General features: G+C 33.2%; 2 protein-coding genes and 1 long non-coding RNA gene across 4 annotated transcripts in view; all 3 read right to left on the bottom strand.

Moving 5' to 3' along the window:
- Positions 1-3,968: 3,968 nt before the first annotated feature.
- LOC141389747 (suppressor of lurcher protein 1-like) lies at positions 3,969-5,793 on the bottom strand. Its single transcript, XM_073961754.1, has 3 exons — positions 5,649-5,793; positions 4,481-4,685; positions 3,969-4,401 (listed from the first exon to the last, which is right to left on the bottom strand). The coding sequence occupies exons 1-3, from the start codon at positions 5,791-5,793 to the stop codon at positions 4,089-4,091; spliced, it is 663 nt and encodes a 220-aa protein (XP_073817855.1). The 3' UTR covers positions 3,969-4,088.
- A 227-nt stretch (positions 5,794-6,020) lies between these two features.
- Sol1 overlaps positions 6,021-15,808 on the bottom strand; it is a 458,110-nt gene continuing 448,322 nt past the window's right edge. For both annotated transcript variants that reach the window (XM_073961712.1, XM_073961718.1), the window contains one exon: positions 6,021-6,245. In XM_073961712.1, the coding sequence (XP_073817813.1) occupies positions 6,025-6,245 (221 nt within the window). In that variant the 3' untranslated portion in view covers positions 6,021-6,024. The remainder of the gene's footprint in view (positions 6,246-15,808) is intronic.
- LOC141389759 (uncharacterized) lies at positions 13,888-14,878 on the bottom strand. The gene is made up of 3 exons (XR_012409158.1): positions 14,806-14,878; positions 14,659-14,748; positions 13,888-14,605 (listed from the first exon to the last, which is right to left on the bottom strand). It is a non-coding gene; the product is annotated as an uncharacterized lncRNA (long non-coding RNA).

Genomic DNA, 15,808 nt, shown 5'->3' with positions numbered 1-15,808 from the left:
CTGCATATTTGCTGGGGTGGACGCAGACAGTAAATGGTGTAAGAAAAATCCCTAATATTGCACATACACTAGCGGTCATCTGAAAAGGTTTGTATTTTTTTTATTTTTATATGTTAAGGTATCTTCTGTAGTACGATTCTTTAACTCATTTTTTGAGTTACCGACAAAAATCGGTAAAATTAATATGCTTATAAATTCGGTAATTAACGATATTTTCGGTAAGTTATTGACGAATAAGAAGTAGTCGTAAAGTTCTACCCATGGCAGAACTACCAGGTAGTGGTATCACACCAGCTGATCGAATAGGAAAAGTCAAATCCCTTTATAAAAAAATTATTTTTGTTGTAATTTCCCCAACAACATAAAGAAAGTTTTGACATAACATATTCAAAATTTTACGATGCCACTACCTGGGTAATTGTGCCATGGTTCTACCGATAGTAACAGTGTTGCCAACTTTTGTTAAAGTTTTCATTCATAATTTAGCGTTTTTATTTTACCGATTTTTGTCGGTAACTCAAAAAATGAGTTAGAGAATCGCACTACTGATCCCAGCAAAAAGTTTGCATCCGCGGATGCAGTTAAATCACTAGAACAATTGCCGCTAGAGTACATCTTTTCCTATGAATTTTACAAGAGAGCGCGCATCTAGGATGCACTCCATTTTGCTTCCACGGCACACAGCTAGGATACACTCCATTTTCGATCCAAACCACAGCCTTTGATGTAGTGTTTTGGATTGAATTTAAATGCAGTCTAAAGATGCTATAAAATGCAAGCCATTGCAAATATCCCAAAATAAATAAAATACATTGCTTATTAGTGTAAACAAGAATATTACTTTAATACACTAATACAAATTATAAAAACTTTCCATTAAATTTGATCATAACTGAGTTTACTTCCTCTGCTCTGCTTTTTGTGACACCGCAACTGATATTGCTTCATCATCCAAATGGTTTTTCATTTTTCCTCCAACTCCAGTTCAGATTTCCAAAAAAACTCTAATGGCCCCGGCACATACGGTACGTTGTGCGTTGCGTCACGCGTTAAAAACAACAACCACATGAAAAAAATGTAAGTGATGCCAAGTTTGTTCTTGAAGTTTTCATGTGGTTGTTGTAACGCGACGCACAACGTACCGTATGTGCCGGGGCCATAACTCCACTTCAAAAATAATTTGCGTCTCGTGAATTACAGCAATGTTCGTATCTTTAGTTTGCATTTCTTTATTTTTTTTAAACAAATTCTTATAATTTTAGACACTTTTTCTTGTGTTCAGAAAAAAAACTCTGCATTGCACTACTTCCAAACTTTTTTGGTGGGATGTGTTCGTATTGCAGATCCATACTATTTAGTTTTTGAGAGTCCTATACAATGCCAACATTCAAAAAAAAAAAAACTTGACGGTGTTGCCATATTTTCGGAAAATATCCCAATTATAATAAAAAATTTACAAAAAAGTGTCCAATTTTTGCGATCATCAGAATAGGTTTGAATCAAAAAAATTGAAAAATTGTACTACCCAAGCAAATATTGCGCAGTTTTTTGTTTAGTTTAGTAAAATGGAACATTCTGATAAATCCTACAACAAATTTTACCCGCTTTATTTGGAACGTGGGTTCAATTCTCAACATGGAAAAGTTACCAAGAACTTTCAGATAAAATCAAGAAATATTCAAACAAAAACGTTTTATAAACTTGCTTTAAATAACTTTTTGATTTCGTTAGATCTCTTCTGAGCTTCGAAAATTGTCTGAAATCAAATATCAAGTGTAGCCATATTATTAGGATCGATTAATTAGAAAGGTCATTGAAAATAGTTGGTATTTTAGTTCAAGTTTCATTTTTTAATTATCCTTGAAGTACAAATTTATGTATTATCATGCTCACAAATCAACCATAGTTGACCACATGTATCATAAATGTTCGAAAATTGGTATGGAAGAATGTTTCTTCGACGACAATAAAGTAGAAAATTGTAATTCAAATTTAAATCAAAGGGGCATGATATCACCGAATTTTATATGCAAAAAAACTGCAAAGAATAAAAAAACAAAACAGAATTTGCGATTGCAGGGTTGTGTGTACCCCCTCTTATTCCTCTCTACTCCCTCGCCCATAAACTCAATTTTCTTTCCCATTAACTTTGAACGTCTAAACATCGACATACAATATCTCGGCAATTTGCTCTAGAAGTCCGGTCAAAATAGACATGCGTATAAGAGGGAAATAGCAAAAATTCCCACAAAGCTGAATTTTGGTGGAGAGCTAGGGTTGGCCATTAGAAGCAACGTCCTAAAAGTCCCCATCGATCCCATGTGTGCAAAACAAGTTATTCTGGGTCAAAGGTCATTTTTGGAGGCATTATTCAGTTTTTTTAATTTTTCTCAAAAACGGTAATACTTAGCAAAAGCCCGCTAAAGTAAAAGTTGTAGATTCAATAATTGTCTACAAGATTGGTCTTTATGTTTCTTAAAAAAACTTACCATTTTCGAGATATCTCGATCTAAAGGTCAAATAAAAAATTAGCCGCGTAAGCACATTATGAGGCGAACCGGTTAAAGTAACGACACTATGGGCCATTATTACATGTGTTCTTTTACTATCTTATGGATTTGAAAACGCAAAATAATCCAATTTTGAGGCGTTAAAAATATAATTTTTATATTGAAAGTTAATTCCAAGAAGCTCCTCCTTGAAATTCAGTCATCACTTTTAACTTTAAGTTAACCGGAACGCTATAAATCTGTTCGGTAAATCCAAACTATAACAAAAGAATACTTATAATAATGGGGGTATGTGTTAGATACTTCCGTAAGTCCCGGGCCACACTACAGTAATTTCACTGAAATTTTGATATGAAATTATGCGTCTCTAGATCGACGCCCATAGTTAAGTAAAATCATAAAATTGCTGTAGTGGGGAATTCGATTTAAGAACACCTAATTTCATGAAATTTTTTAATGAAATTCACGCTAGTGTGGACCGGGACTAAGCTTTCAAACGATATCCACTTTGCAGTAATCGGTTCAGCAGAACCGGGTCTAACCCGGTTTTTAAATTTGGCCTTTCTGGTCGAATAACCGGCGAACCGGATCCGCAACCGTTGAAAATTATACATTTCCGTAATCAGCGCAACAATCCCTACCTTCGGACAAAACTTGAAAAAAAAATCGGAGAGTTTTCGTTGTGGTCGTTCCCGTTGGGCTTTCGATTATACATGTGGGTTAAATGGGCTATTTTTGCATAAAATGACTCTAACATTGAATAACTCTACTAAACACGCTCCGATTTTGTTGGATTTTTTTTAGAAGATAGCTATAATTCGCTCTTCAAGATAATATGTATTTTTTGGGGACAGACCCGATTACTTCGCTTATTTTAGCCGGTTCGTCTGAATATGTGCATATTTCCCTTATAAGTGCATAAAAATCATGTGTTTTTTAGAAGAGCTATATCTCAAGAATGGTTCCTTCTAAGAAAAAAATTATAAGGGTCAAACTTGTAGATAATTTTTCTGTCTACAATATTTACTTTAGTCACTTTTTGATTAGATCAGCCGTTTTCAAAAAATAAATCCGAAAACCTAAAAACCCTTAAATTTTGACCTTTGACCCCGAATAATTTTTTTTGCACACATGGGATCGATGGGGACTTTTAGGACGTTGCTTCTAATGGCAAACCCTAGCTCTCCACCAAAATTCAGCTTTGTGGGAATTTTCGCTATTTCAATGTCTATTTTGACCGGACTATAGATCATCAGTTTACAACTTTTACTACTTTTGCCGGTTTTACCATTTTCAGAAGTAAAGGAACAGACCAAGAAGTGACTTTCAAACACATATCAAGTTCCAATATGAACTCCGTTCCCGTAAATTTTTAATGGTAAACGCTGATAAAAAGCGAACGAAATGTTTGTAAAAACCCATTACCTCCCCAAGAAGTTAATTTGAAATAAAGAAAAATAACAGTAATAATTTATTTCTATTTATTACAATACTTCGAAACAAATATATACTATGTTAACATTAGTTAATTAGATAATTATAATAAATGATATAAATTTAAAACAAATTTTATTTTCCTTAAAATAGAATAATTGCAAATAAAATAAATAATCCAGCAAGTCCTTTATATTCACTTTTAAAATTCGAACTTTGACCGATGTAACTTTGTACCGATGTATTTTCCGCCGGTGTTGATTTACCCTCAAATTCATAAGTGGCACGAAACCCGCTACGATCGAAACGATCATTCGAGTGAAACGATACACGAAAGAAACGATCGTCGGAACGTATTTCAAATTTATCACGTTTGCCACAATATTTGGGAAATTTACGATCGGTACTGAGAAAATTTGAAAACTCCACATAATCGCTGGCGGTGAGATATTCACAGCTGCTTTTTATTGTAAATGAAAAAAAAAGAAATTTTATATTAATTACATTTAAATTATAGCACAAAATATGTAACAAACCTTCCGACACCCTCTACATCGAAATAACTAAAACGTATTATAACCTTCTCATCTAATTCGCCATAAAAGAAGTAATCACAATTCAAGTTTTTCGGATATAGGCCTGGGAAATTTGGCGATGTAAAGTAACCGATTTTCTTGTCCGTACTGTTGTATGCAAAACTACAGTTGGTACCCAATTGGACTCCACTTGTTATGCCATAATCTAAAATTAGTAAGAAAATGTGGATTTGTTTTGAAAGTAATTGGTTATTAGCTTATGCGTTAAGAATTGTTTCGCTTTCTTCGTCAGCTCATTTGAAATATAAAACTATAAACGAAATTCAGGGTCCTATTTGAATTCTACAAACATAACACTTTATTCTTTTACATCTTGATAAGCAAGCGAGTTTGTGATTGTTTTAAGGCCTGGGTACATAAGCTGCCTCGCCTGCTTACCTTGCTTGCTTCTGATAAAAGAATAAAAAAAGAAAAGGGCAACCCAGTCCCAAAGTTTCTCGGCCTTCTTTAGTCCCAATTTACATTAGGCGAGTTTACTTGCGGCAATTGTCAGTTTGTAGGTGAGAGAGGGTGCTGAGAGGGTGCAAAGGGTTACCATATGCCTCACCTCTCTCTTCTACAAAATGACAATTGCCGCAAGTAAACTCGCCCAATGTAAATTGGGACTAAGCGAGTTTACTTGCGGCAATTGTCAGTTTGTAGGTGAGAGAGGGTGCTGAGAGGCAAAGGGTTACCATATGCCTCACCTCTCTCTTCTACAAAATGACAATTGCCGCAAGTAAACTCGCCCAATGTAAATTGGGACTTATTCTTTTATTTTTATTATGCCAGAAATGAAGCAGGAAAGCAAGGCAATCAGGCGAGGCAGTTTATGTACCCAGGCCTTTATACGTTTTAAGACTGATACTATGTTTACTTTTACGAAATCCAATCGATTTCATCTGTCAATGCCTTTGTGTATACGTCAAATGAAAGCTCATCTGAAATCGATTGGATTTCATTTGACGTTTGAGCAATGGAATTGACAGTTGAAATCGAGTGGATTTCGTAAATGTAAACATAGTATGTGACGACATCGCGAAATTATTTTGTAACTCAATTCTGGCAAAATGAACAAAATGCAAAGACCAAAAATGACGTATTTTTTACTTTTAGTTTTTGTACTCACTTGTCAGAAATGTGTATTCTGCCTTAAATCCATAGTATCCAACTTTTGCCTGACCACTGGGATATCTTCCAATAAATTGTAATAATAATTTTGGGCCAGTGGACATAATTGGTTTTGGTATAAATGCCCCACAATACCAATCCATAACTTCGTATTTACCCTTAACCTGTGTTAGCAATTGCAATGAATCATTTGGTTTGCATTCCGATGAATTTTTATCCGTTGGAATATTAAAGTCGAGAAATTTATGGCCTGTTCCCGTACTTTATAAAGTGGTAAAAGTCGTAAAAGTTGTAAAAGTCGTAAACGATTTTCATATAAATTTTGTGTACGGGAACGCAAAATGTGTAAAAGTGGTAAAAATTGTAAAAACTTTTTAGTTCTGGAACAGAGCTTTAATTTGTACCCGTTCATTTGGATTGGCGGCAAAAAATTCATAAGTGCATTCGATACGCCCTGTGTTTATCAGCGATGGAGATGATACCATGTTAAGACTTGACAAACGTGATGTTGCCGTCGTTTTGCCTGAGAACAGGTGATTTGTATCAAATGTACCGGATTTATTGAAGCGAGACTCGTAGACTTCACGAAAGTTACCTGTAATGAAAATAAAAGCAATATTATGTGATAATTCTTAGCTTTTTATAGTCTGTGTTTAGACACACAAATTTCTCGAGAAAGTAAATTGAGTTTTTGGGAGAGAGCGGAGAGGAAAGAGCTCCTCAATACTCTTTCCTACCCCCTATTGCCTAAAAACTGAATTTACTTTCCCGTGTGTCTAAACACGGACATACAAGTTGTAAATTCAAATACCATTTGTCAAATGTCAAATTTATTTTCCATCAAATAATAGATAAATCTTATATGCCATTTAGATATGACACCATTAGCCGGATTTAGCGCATTATCAGGTTTTATTTGCTAAATCCACCCAAAATCTACCAGATTTCCCATACAATAATAAATCCTCCTATTGAGAGGATTTGTTTTAAATCTGGCATAAATCCTCGTATACAACTCTGTTTTTTGCAACATGTTGCTAGAAAATACAAAAAGTTGCAAGCTGGCACAAGAAACAAGGTAGATGCATCGGTGAATTGCTACACTAAAAATAATTTAAAATGTAAAAAGTTTGTAAGCAAGGCGGAAAAATTAAATTTGTTTTGATGTACAATATGATTTTAATCAACCAAGACTAATATTTACGATGTCTAAACGATAAAATAATTCGTTTATTTATTTTAGATGGGCAAACTGCTATAAAATAATTCTTTATTTGCTCTTTAGTTAGCATTAGTAGCATAATGTGCTAACATTTTCATTATTAAACAATACATTTGTAATTTGACGTATGTTTTTTGAGACGAATTCAATTTACAAAAAATTCTTTTGACGTTTCACATTCGTTCAGATGGGCTGATGCATCTACCTTGGTAATTGTGCTATGAACAAAAATCAGCTGACTGCCATTTAAATCCTCCAAAATGTATATCTAAATGCAATGAGATTTGTACTGGATTTATTAAATCCAGTCGAGGATTTATGGCTAGTCTAAATGAGCTATTATAGCTCATTACCAAGGTAGATGCATCAGCCCATCTGAATGAATGTGAAACCTCAAAAAAGATTTTTTGTAAATTGAATTCATCTCAAAAAGCATACGTCAAATTACAAATGTATTGTTTAATACTGAAAATGTTAGCACATTATGCAACTAATGCTAACTAAAGAGCAAATAAAGAATTATTTTATCGCTGTTTGCCGATCTAAAATAAATAAACGAATTATTTTATCGCTTAGACATCGTAAATATTAGTCTTGTTTGATTAAAATCAACTTTGTACATCAAAACAAATTTAATTTTTCCGTCTTGTTTACAAATGTTTACATTTTATATTATTTTTAGTGTAGCAATTCACCAATGCATCTACCTTGTTTCTTGTGCCAGCTTGCAACTTTTTGTATTTTCTAGCAACATGTTGCAAAAAACAGAGTTGTATACGAGGATTTATGCCAGATTTAAAACAAATCCACTCAATACGAGGATTTATTTTTGTATGGGAAATCTGGTAGATTTTGGCTGGATTTAGCAAATAAAACCTGATAATGGGCTAAATCCGGCTAATGGTGTCATATCTAAATGGCATATTAGGCCATGTTTATATTATAGCCTTTTGAAGGGTTAACCTTTATTTGACGTATATGCAAAGGAATTGACATTTGAAACCCAGTGGGTTTGTTAAATCCGGTTATATATAAACGTACTATTATAGTTTGTTTATATTATAGCATTTTCCGGTTAAATCTTCTTTATGAGGATTTATTTGAAGTACACATACGCAATGGAATTAACATTTGAAACCCAGTGGATTTATTAGATCTGATAAAAAGCTCTGATGAAAACGGCGTTTAACGTCCTGAATGAGTATTTTTAGGTGCTTGTTACTGTGCAATGTAAACATACTATAAATGACAGTCGACAGTCATCATAAATGGCTGTTGCCGCTGTGGTACATTTAACATGTTTTATAATACATGCGTCATTTAAGTTGTCAATTCAATAGAAATGCTGTCAAATAAATAATATATTTACCTTAAATATTTGTTTTAAGTGCAAGTGTAAAGCTATATCACACCATATACTTTTTAACATGTATGTCGTCACTCTGGGTATACTATTATACAGACCAGCCCCTGGATTCTTGTTCTGTGAAAATTTGAAATGAAAAATATTTCCTTTATAATTTTTTTCATTTTACAGTTTTTCCTTTATAAAAGTTTTCATTTCACATTTTCATAGAAACAGAATTGAGCCCCTGGGGCTGTATTCTTGTTCTATGAAAATTTGAAATGAAAAATATTTCCTTTATAATTTTTTTGATTTGACAGTTTTTTCCTTTATAAAAGTTTTCATTTCACATTTTCATAGAAACAGAACTGAGCCCCCAGTAGTGGAATTCTGTAACTCATTTTTTGAGTTACCGACAATTATCGGTAAAATTAAAATGCATATAATTTCGATAATTAACGATGTTTTGCGGTAAGTTAGCGACGAATAAAAAGTAGTTGTAAAGTTCTACCGATAGAAAGAGTGCTGTTAACTTTTTTTTGAACTTTTCATTCAAATTTTTGCGTTTTAATGTTACCGATTTTTGTCGGTAACTCAAAAAATGAGTTACAGAATTCCACTACAGGTGATGTCATACATGTGAAAAGCATATGGTGTAGTATACCTATTAATTCGTCCGTATAGAGAATAGCTGTGTCTTTTACTTACTAAATATTGCTGAGAAAATTTCTCTCAGTAACTTTTACAAGTTTTCAATGATGCTTCTGTCAAAATATGTGTAGAAACATGGTACAATAATTTGGAGGGTAGGTCAGGTTCGAACAAATTGTGAAAAACTAGGCCTGGGTGTATTTGCTTATTCTGTCAGAATTACCATAACTGAATAAGCAACAGGTTGTACTGTTTATTTGATATTTTGGATCATTAACTAAAGCGGGGTACACACGATCAGTTTTGACTGTCGATTTTTCGGAACTATCGATAACTGTCCAACCGTCCAGCAACCACAAAATATTTTGTGGTTGCCTGATGACTGACAAAAGTGAACGGCCACACTGGCAAACTATTGATTATTTGAGCAAAACTGACAGTCAAAACTGATCGTGTGTATCCCACTTAAAAACGCGAAAAATGAATGGGAGGCAAAATTTTCTTTAAAGAGTCAGCTTCTGTATATGTTAAAACGTTTGCTTCATTACATTGTTGTAATAAATATAAATGATAAATGTTGTATTAACAATTTTCATTTCGACTGAATTTTAATGTGTATAAAATATTTTGTCATACACACCATACACATACACACACAATTTGTGTATACTGATTTGAAAGAATAAGCAAACCAATAGAAAAAAATTTTTATCAGCTGTTTGCTATGCCCTACCTTGTAATGATTCTACCATGTGTAGAAAGCATGGCACAATTACCCAGGTAGTGGCATCGTAAAATTTTGAATATGTTATTTCAAAACTTTCTTTATGTTGTTGGGGAAATTACAACAAAAATATTTTTTTATAAAGGGATTTGACTTTTCATATTCGATCAGCTGGTGTGATACCACTACCTGGTAGTTCTGCCATGGTAGAAAGACAACATTCAGAAAAAATATTTATTATAAATTATCACGTAAAAAGACACAGTTAGTAATTGGACTGTTACGGAACTGCAAGAATCTACTAATTTTTACTATTTTTCCGATAACATAAAGAAAAAAATTTTATCGTAGTAAAAAATAGTAGTTTCTTGCAGGTTCTATGAACATGGTATAATATTTTTTATACAAACAGTGCCGCATGGTACAAATACACAGGTAGCCGCATCGGCAATTGTTGGTAACATGAGGTGTCAAAATTTGACGTCAATTCAATGCACTTGACACATTATAGCTTTGTTTCCGTACTTTTTAATAGTAAAACTCGTAAAAGAGAGAAATAGAGAAAAATTGTTGTCACACAAAAGTTTTTTCAAAAAGTTCGGGAACGCAAAAATGGAAAAAACGTCAAAAAAGCTGGAACAAATGTCAAAGTCGGCATACCAGCCAATCAGACGCCGGCATCCATGTTACTATTTTTTACACGCTCAAATTTGTCGAGTAAAAAGTTTTTAAAGAGAGCGTCATTCAGCGCCATTTTTGTTTAAAGAGAAGTGAACATTTTACAACTTTTTTGTGTACGGGAACGCTTTTTCGAGTAAAATGTGTAAAAGTCGTAAAAATTGTAAAAACTTTTTAGTTCTGGAACACAGCTTATGTTACCATCAGCTGGCATGATAATGCTACCTGTATTATTGTACCATGCAGTGCCGATAGCATGGCACATCGTACAATTTTGAATATGTTATGTCAAAACTTTCTTTATGTTGTTGGGGAAATTACAACAAAAATAATTTTTTTTATAAAGGGATTTGACTTTTCATATTCGATCAGCTGGTGTGATAGCACTACCTGGTAGTTGTCGTCGTGACAGCAAAATCTATGGTACAATTACTTACGTAGAAACATCTGCGAATTGCTACAACAAAGCAACTTTTTTTGTAATGTAAACTGTCAAAATTTTCGCCAAGTGGTTTCTTGTTGTCTCTTTTTATCGCTTGTGTTTGTACAGTGAGGTGAACACATGCTATCTCTTACTTTTTTGTTTTGATTTTTCCATGGCACAATTAGGAAGGTAGATGCATCAGCCCAGCTGATCGAATCTAAAACGTCAAAAAACTAGGAATTCGCCATGAAAAATCAAAACAAATAACCATATGATTGGGTAAGTAAGAGATAGCATGTCATCACTTTAAAGACAAACACAAGCGATAAAAAGAGACAACAAGAGACCATTCGGCGAAAATTTTGACAGTTTACATTACAAAAAAAGTTGCTTTGTTGTAGCAATTCGCCGATGCATCTACCTTCCTAATTGTATCATGGATTTTTCATAGCGAATTCCTAGTTTTTTGACGTTTTAGATTCGATCAGCTGGGCTGAGGCATCTACCTAAAGCTGGGTACACATTGTCAGTTTTGAATGGCAGCTCTGTTGTTGCTTGCTAGTGTGACCGTTCATTTTTGTCATTCATCATGCAACCACAAAATGTTTTGTGGTTGCTGGACGGTTGGACAGTTATCGATAATAGCAAAAAATCGTCATTCAAAACTGACAATGTGTACTGTACTTAAGTAATTGTAACATGGCAAAATCAGATGATTTCGATTTGAGCTGTCAAAATTCATATTTGTCATTTGAATTCGCTGTGAGGTATTGAAATGTCGAACTGTATAGAAACAGGTAGATGTATCTCGAAAAAAGAAAACAAATAAACTTAATTTTGTACACGTAAAATGTCAACATTTGTTGTGTTTGTATGAGAATATAATTTACAATTTAAATGAAAAAAACCTATAGAACCCTAGTTTTTCATGAATTCATAAAACAAAAAGGCAACAAGTGGGTTTGTTTAGAAAATACCAATTTTGAGCATTTTATTAAAAACGTGAAAAATGTATGAAGGGCCAAGGTTTCTCCACATAATCGAGTTGTGGATATGATAAAATGATTGTTTCAATAATATGCTGAAGGATTTCTTCCATACAAATGCTCAAAAAACAATTTTGAAAATCATTGAATTCGATTGTTTTTAAAATTGTTGGCATATTATTCAAACATCACACACACATACAAAGATTGTGTATATTGTTTTGACGTTTTAGGAACAGTCGAAAGAAAAAAAATTAAATTGACAGGAAGCTTTGTTCTTTTACTTTTTTAATGGTAAGGGTGGTAAAAGAGAAAAGTGTCAAAATTGCTCTCTCATGAACATTTTTACCAGAAAAGTAAAGGAACGGAAAAATGGTAATTCTGGCGGTAATGTCAAAAAGAAATATAAAAAAATCAATTTTCGTCTTTTATTTCACACTTTTTAATTTAGTTTTGTCAGCGTTCGACTTTTTCTTCTATTCTTCGTCCATTCTCTTTCATTGTGAAATAATCGTCAAACAAAAGTCGAAAAATCAGTTCTGCCATTTTTTACCTGCAGAAATTTTGCTGGTAGTCTGTGGTAGAAGAGAAAGCCATTTTCACTCTCTCTCCACTCTCACTCTCTTAAAAATTGCTTCCAGTTTTGCCACTTTTCGGGGTTAAGGAACGCTTTGCAGGTTAAAAATGGTAACAAATGGTAACCTCAGGTAAGTAAAGGAACACAGCTTATTAAACCATGACAATAACTTGTAGCACGATTATAGTACGTTTATATATAACCGGATTTAACAAATCCACTGGGTTTTAAATGTCAATTCCATTAGATATACGTCAAACAAATCTTCAAAAGAAAGGTTAACCCTGTAAAAGGCTATAATATAAACATGGTCTTACACTACAGCTTTTTGCCGGGTTAACCCACTTCATGAGGATTTATTTGCTTATGCTTGGTTTACATTTACGAAATCCAATCGATTTCAACTGTCAATTCCTTTGCGTATACGTCAAATGAAAACTCATCTGAAATCCATTCAATTTCATTTGACGTTTAAGCAAGTCCCTGTCCACATTAGCGTGAATTTAATTAAAAAATTGCATGAAATTAGGTGTTCTTAAATCGAATTCCTCACTACAGCAATTTTATGATTTTACTCTACTATGGAGGTCGATCTAGCGCTATTTTTGTTTAAAGAGAACTGCAATTCTTGCTACATTTCGGAGTACGGGAACGCATTTGTAGCACTAAACGGGAAAACTACGGCAAGTAGTAATATTTTGCACGTTCTGAACACAACCAAAATGTATTATTATGATGTCTCAACGATAAAATCATTTTTTATTTTTTCATTTGTTAGTATTATACACAATTAAAACGATATATAGATAATTTTAGGATAATTTTCGAAATAAAGCAGTAAAGTTCTATATAGTCGTATTTTTTGATGACTAATTCAATTTACAACTTGTTTTAAAAATTCATGTTCGATCAGCTGCGCATATGCATCTACCTTGATAATTGTGATATGTTTGAAATCATGGTACAATTATTACAGGTAAAAGCAAGTGCTAGCTGATTTGATTTTGCCGTAATACTAGTGTTAAAGTCAATCTGAGGTTTTGATATTTTTGCTTTTGTTTCTTTGTCGAATTACTTATTTTGTTTTTTTTTTTTCTGAATAGGATGAAAATATTTTTGTTACAAACATAAATGTTTGCGTTTTAAAACTATTGGTAATTGATTAAAATAACAGTTGAACATTGGTGGCTCTGTTTGCCTCAGCCTCATAAAATCCAAATTGTTTGAAATTGTAAAAAATGGATGGAAAATCTACCGATATTACATGAAATAACGCTGTACTGAATTTATGCCCCTCCGCTGTCGAATATGATTGATCAGATTCGTCCAAATACATGGTATGGTAGAAGTTATAGGAAATGTCTCTTCGAGGAACAGAGATACAAATTTCTAAATGAGTCGATCTTCCATGTGAGATAGAATATGTCATTGTCCACTGTTTCATAGCATGATAATGATTATAATGGTTATACTTTCATCCATAGATGCTACCACATTCCTTCACTCAAGCCTAAAGGAAAACAATTAATCAAGAGTTATGTGCTAACACAGGTTTCATCTAAAACTTTATTTTATTTATATTCTACTTCCATAAATAACCATCTCCGTCTACACAGGATGAACACAATAATCTCCAAATGGCAATAACTAGGTCATGGCAACAATCGGGTTCGGAAATTATGCAGTATTTAATGAAGACTACTTTATACAAGCACTACTAACAAAAGTGACCAATGTGCAGAAGTTAGCATGGATGAAGATAGTGCCTTCCAATCGCCCACAAGACGACACAACTTGGTTCCAGATCCAGAGCATTTCTCATGTTAACCTTCTGAAAAGTCTTGGCGTTTACTTGTCTAGTTTCTTTACACTTTCTTACCTTTGCATAGGTCACTCCGACTGGACATATTCCTTTGTTAACTTTATCCTTTCTAACTTTTATTTATTATTTTTTTAAATAAATACGTATATAAAGGTCAGAATTTTCGTCTATTTCATTTGTTTATGTTTCAAAAAGTAGCTGGGAGTGTCCACGTATCGAATGACATTTTGTCTGAGCCGTAATTTGCAATTATTTTTGCTATCCATGATTGGTATTCCTCTATGTCATTGATGGCCATCCTCACACTGTTGAAAATAGTATAACGTTTGTGTATAGTAGTACTCTTCTCTTCCAAGGGCAAAGCAGAAAAGCGGAATGCTTATGTTTTGTCTCGCATCATTGGGTTTTAAATAGACCTGGACTGCGTTATGATGTTGTTCTTGTGTTATTTCTTTCTTGTACCTTCAATCACTCTGTTTGAGAAATTTTCTTGACGATTTTAAATCCTGGGCTTCAGAGATTCCATCTAAACAAAAAATTCTTTTTCATTCTGGACATATTATTAACAGTAAAACCTACCGCTAATACGAATTCCCGCTAAGAAGACAGGTAGAGAAACGTTAGGATTACAAACTACAAAGCGTCTTTAAACAATTATATTTTGAAAAACTAAAAACAATATTCGTAAAACTTCAAAATATGTTGACATTTCATATTTTTATTTACTTTTTAGATGGAAAGGCTTTGACACTTGTATCACTTCCAACAACAAATCTCTATGTGGTTGTTGTTACGTTTGTTGTACAACAACACTTGCTTTTACCTGTAATAATTGTAACATGGTTTGAAATCAACAAAAACATAAGTATAAACATCAGGGTGTATTTCAGGATTTCGTGAAATCCAGTGGTTTTTGGAGCGTAATTGTAAACTTGGCATTAGACACTTTTTTAACAAAAAGTACGATTGATACCATTATACAAAAATGTATCCCTGTGTGTAAAATATACCAATATGAGCAAAGAGGGGACGATATCTCATACGAAAAATTGTAAAAGTGTAATACTATGTTTACATTTTCGAAATCCACTCGATTTCATCTGTCAATTCCTTTGTGTATACGTCAAATGAAAACTCATCTGAAATCGATCGGATTTCATTTGACGTTTGAGCAATGGAATTGACATTTGAAATCGAGTGGATTTCGTAAATGTAAACATAGTATAACATACGACTTTGTTAGTTATTTTGTATGTATACGTAAACAAACATCAGCTGACAGTTTATATCCTCGAAAAGCTAAGTGTAACCAGCAAAGATTAACCCATTATAAAACTCAGTGGATTAACCTTCAATAGTGTAACCGGGGTATTATTTTAGCAGTTCAAGTTCGATCAGCTAGTATTTTCTGTTTCGTCAAACAAAAATAACTACGGTAACAACTTTTTCTCGGAAAATGTTTTGTACATGATACAATAAGAAGGTAGCATTATCAGCCCAGCTGATGGTAACATAATGTGTCAATTGCATTGAATTTATGTCAAATTTTGACATCTTATACGGCGTTTATATTATAGTTTTTTCCAGGGTTAACCTTCTTTATGAGGATTTGTTTGAAGTATATACAATGGAAATGACATTTGAAACCCAGACCCACTGGGTTAACCTTGTTATATATAAACGGCCTATTATGTTACCAAAACGGCAGTTGCTGCTACCTTCTTATTGT

The sequence above is a fragment of the Musca autumnalis genome, unplaced genomic scaffold (assembly GCF_047663935.1).
Source record: "Musca autumnalis isolate F117 unplaced genomic scaffold, ASM4766393v1 scaffold_1, whole genome shotgun sequence".
Taxonomy (NCBI): Eukaryota; Metazoa; Arthropoda; class Insecta; order Diptera; family Muscidae; genus Musca; species Musca autumnalis.
This window is presented reverse-complemented; position numbering and strand designations above follow the sequence as displayed.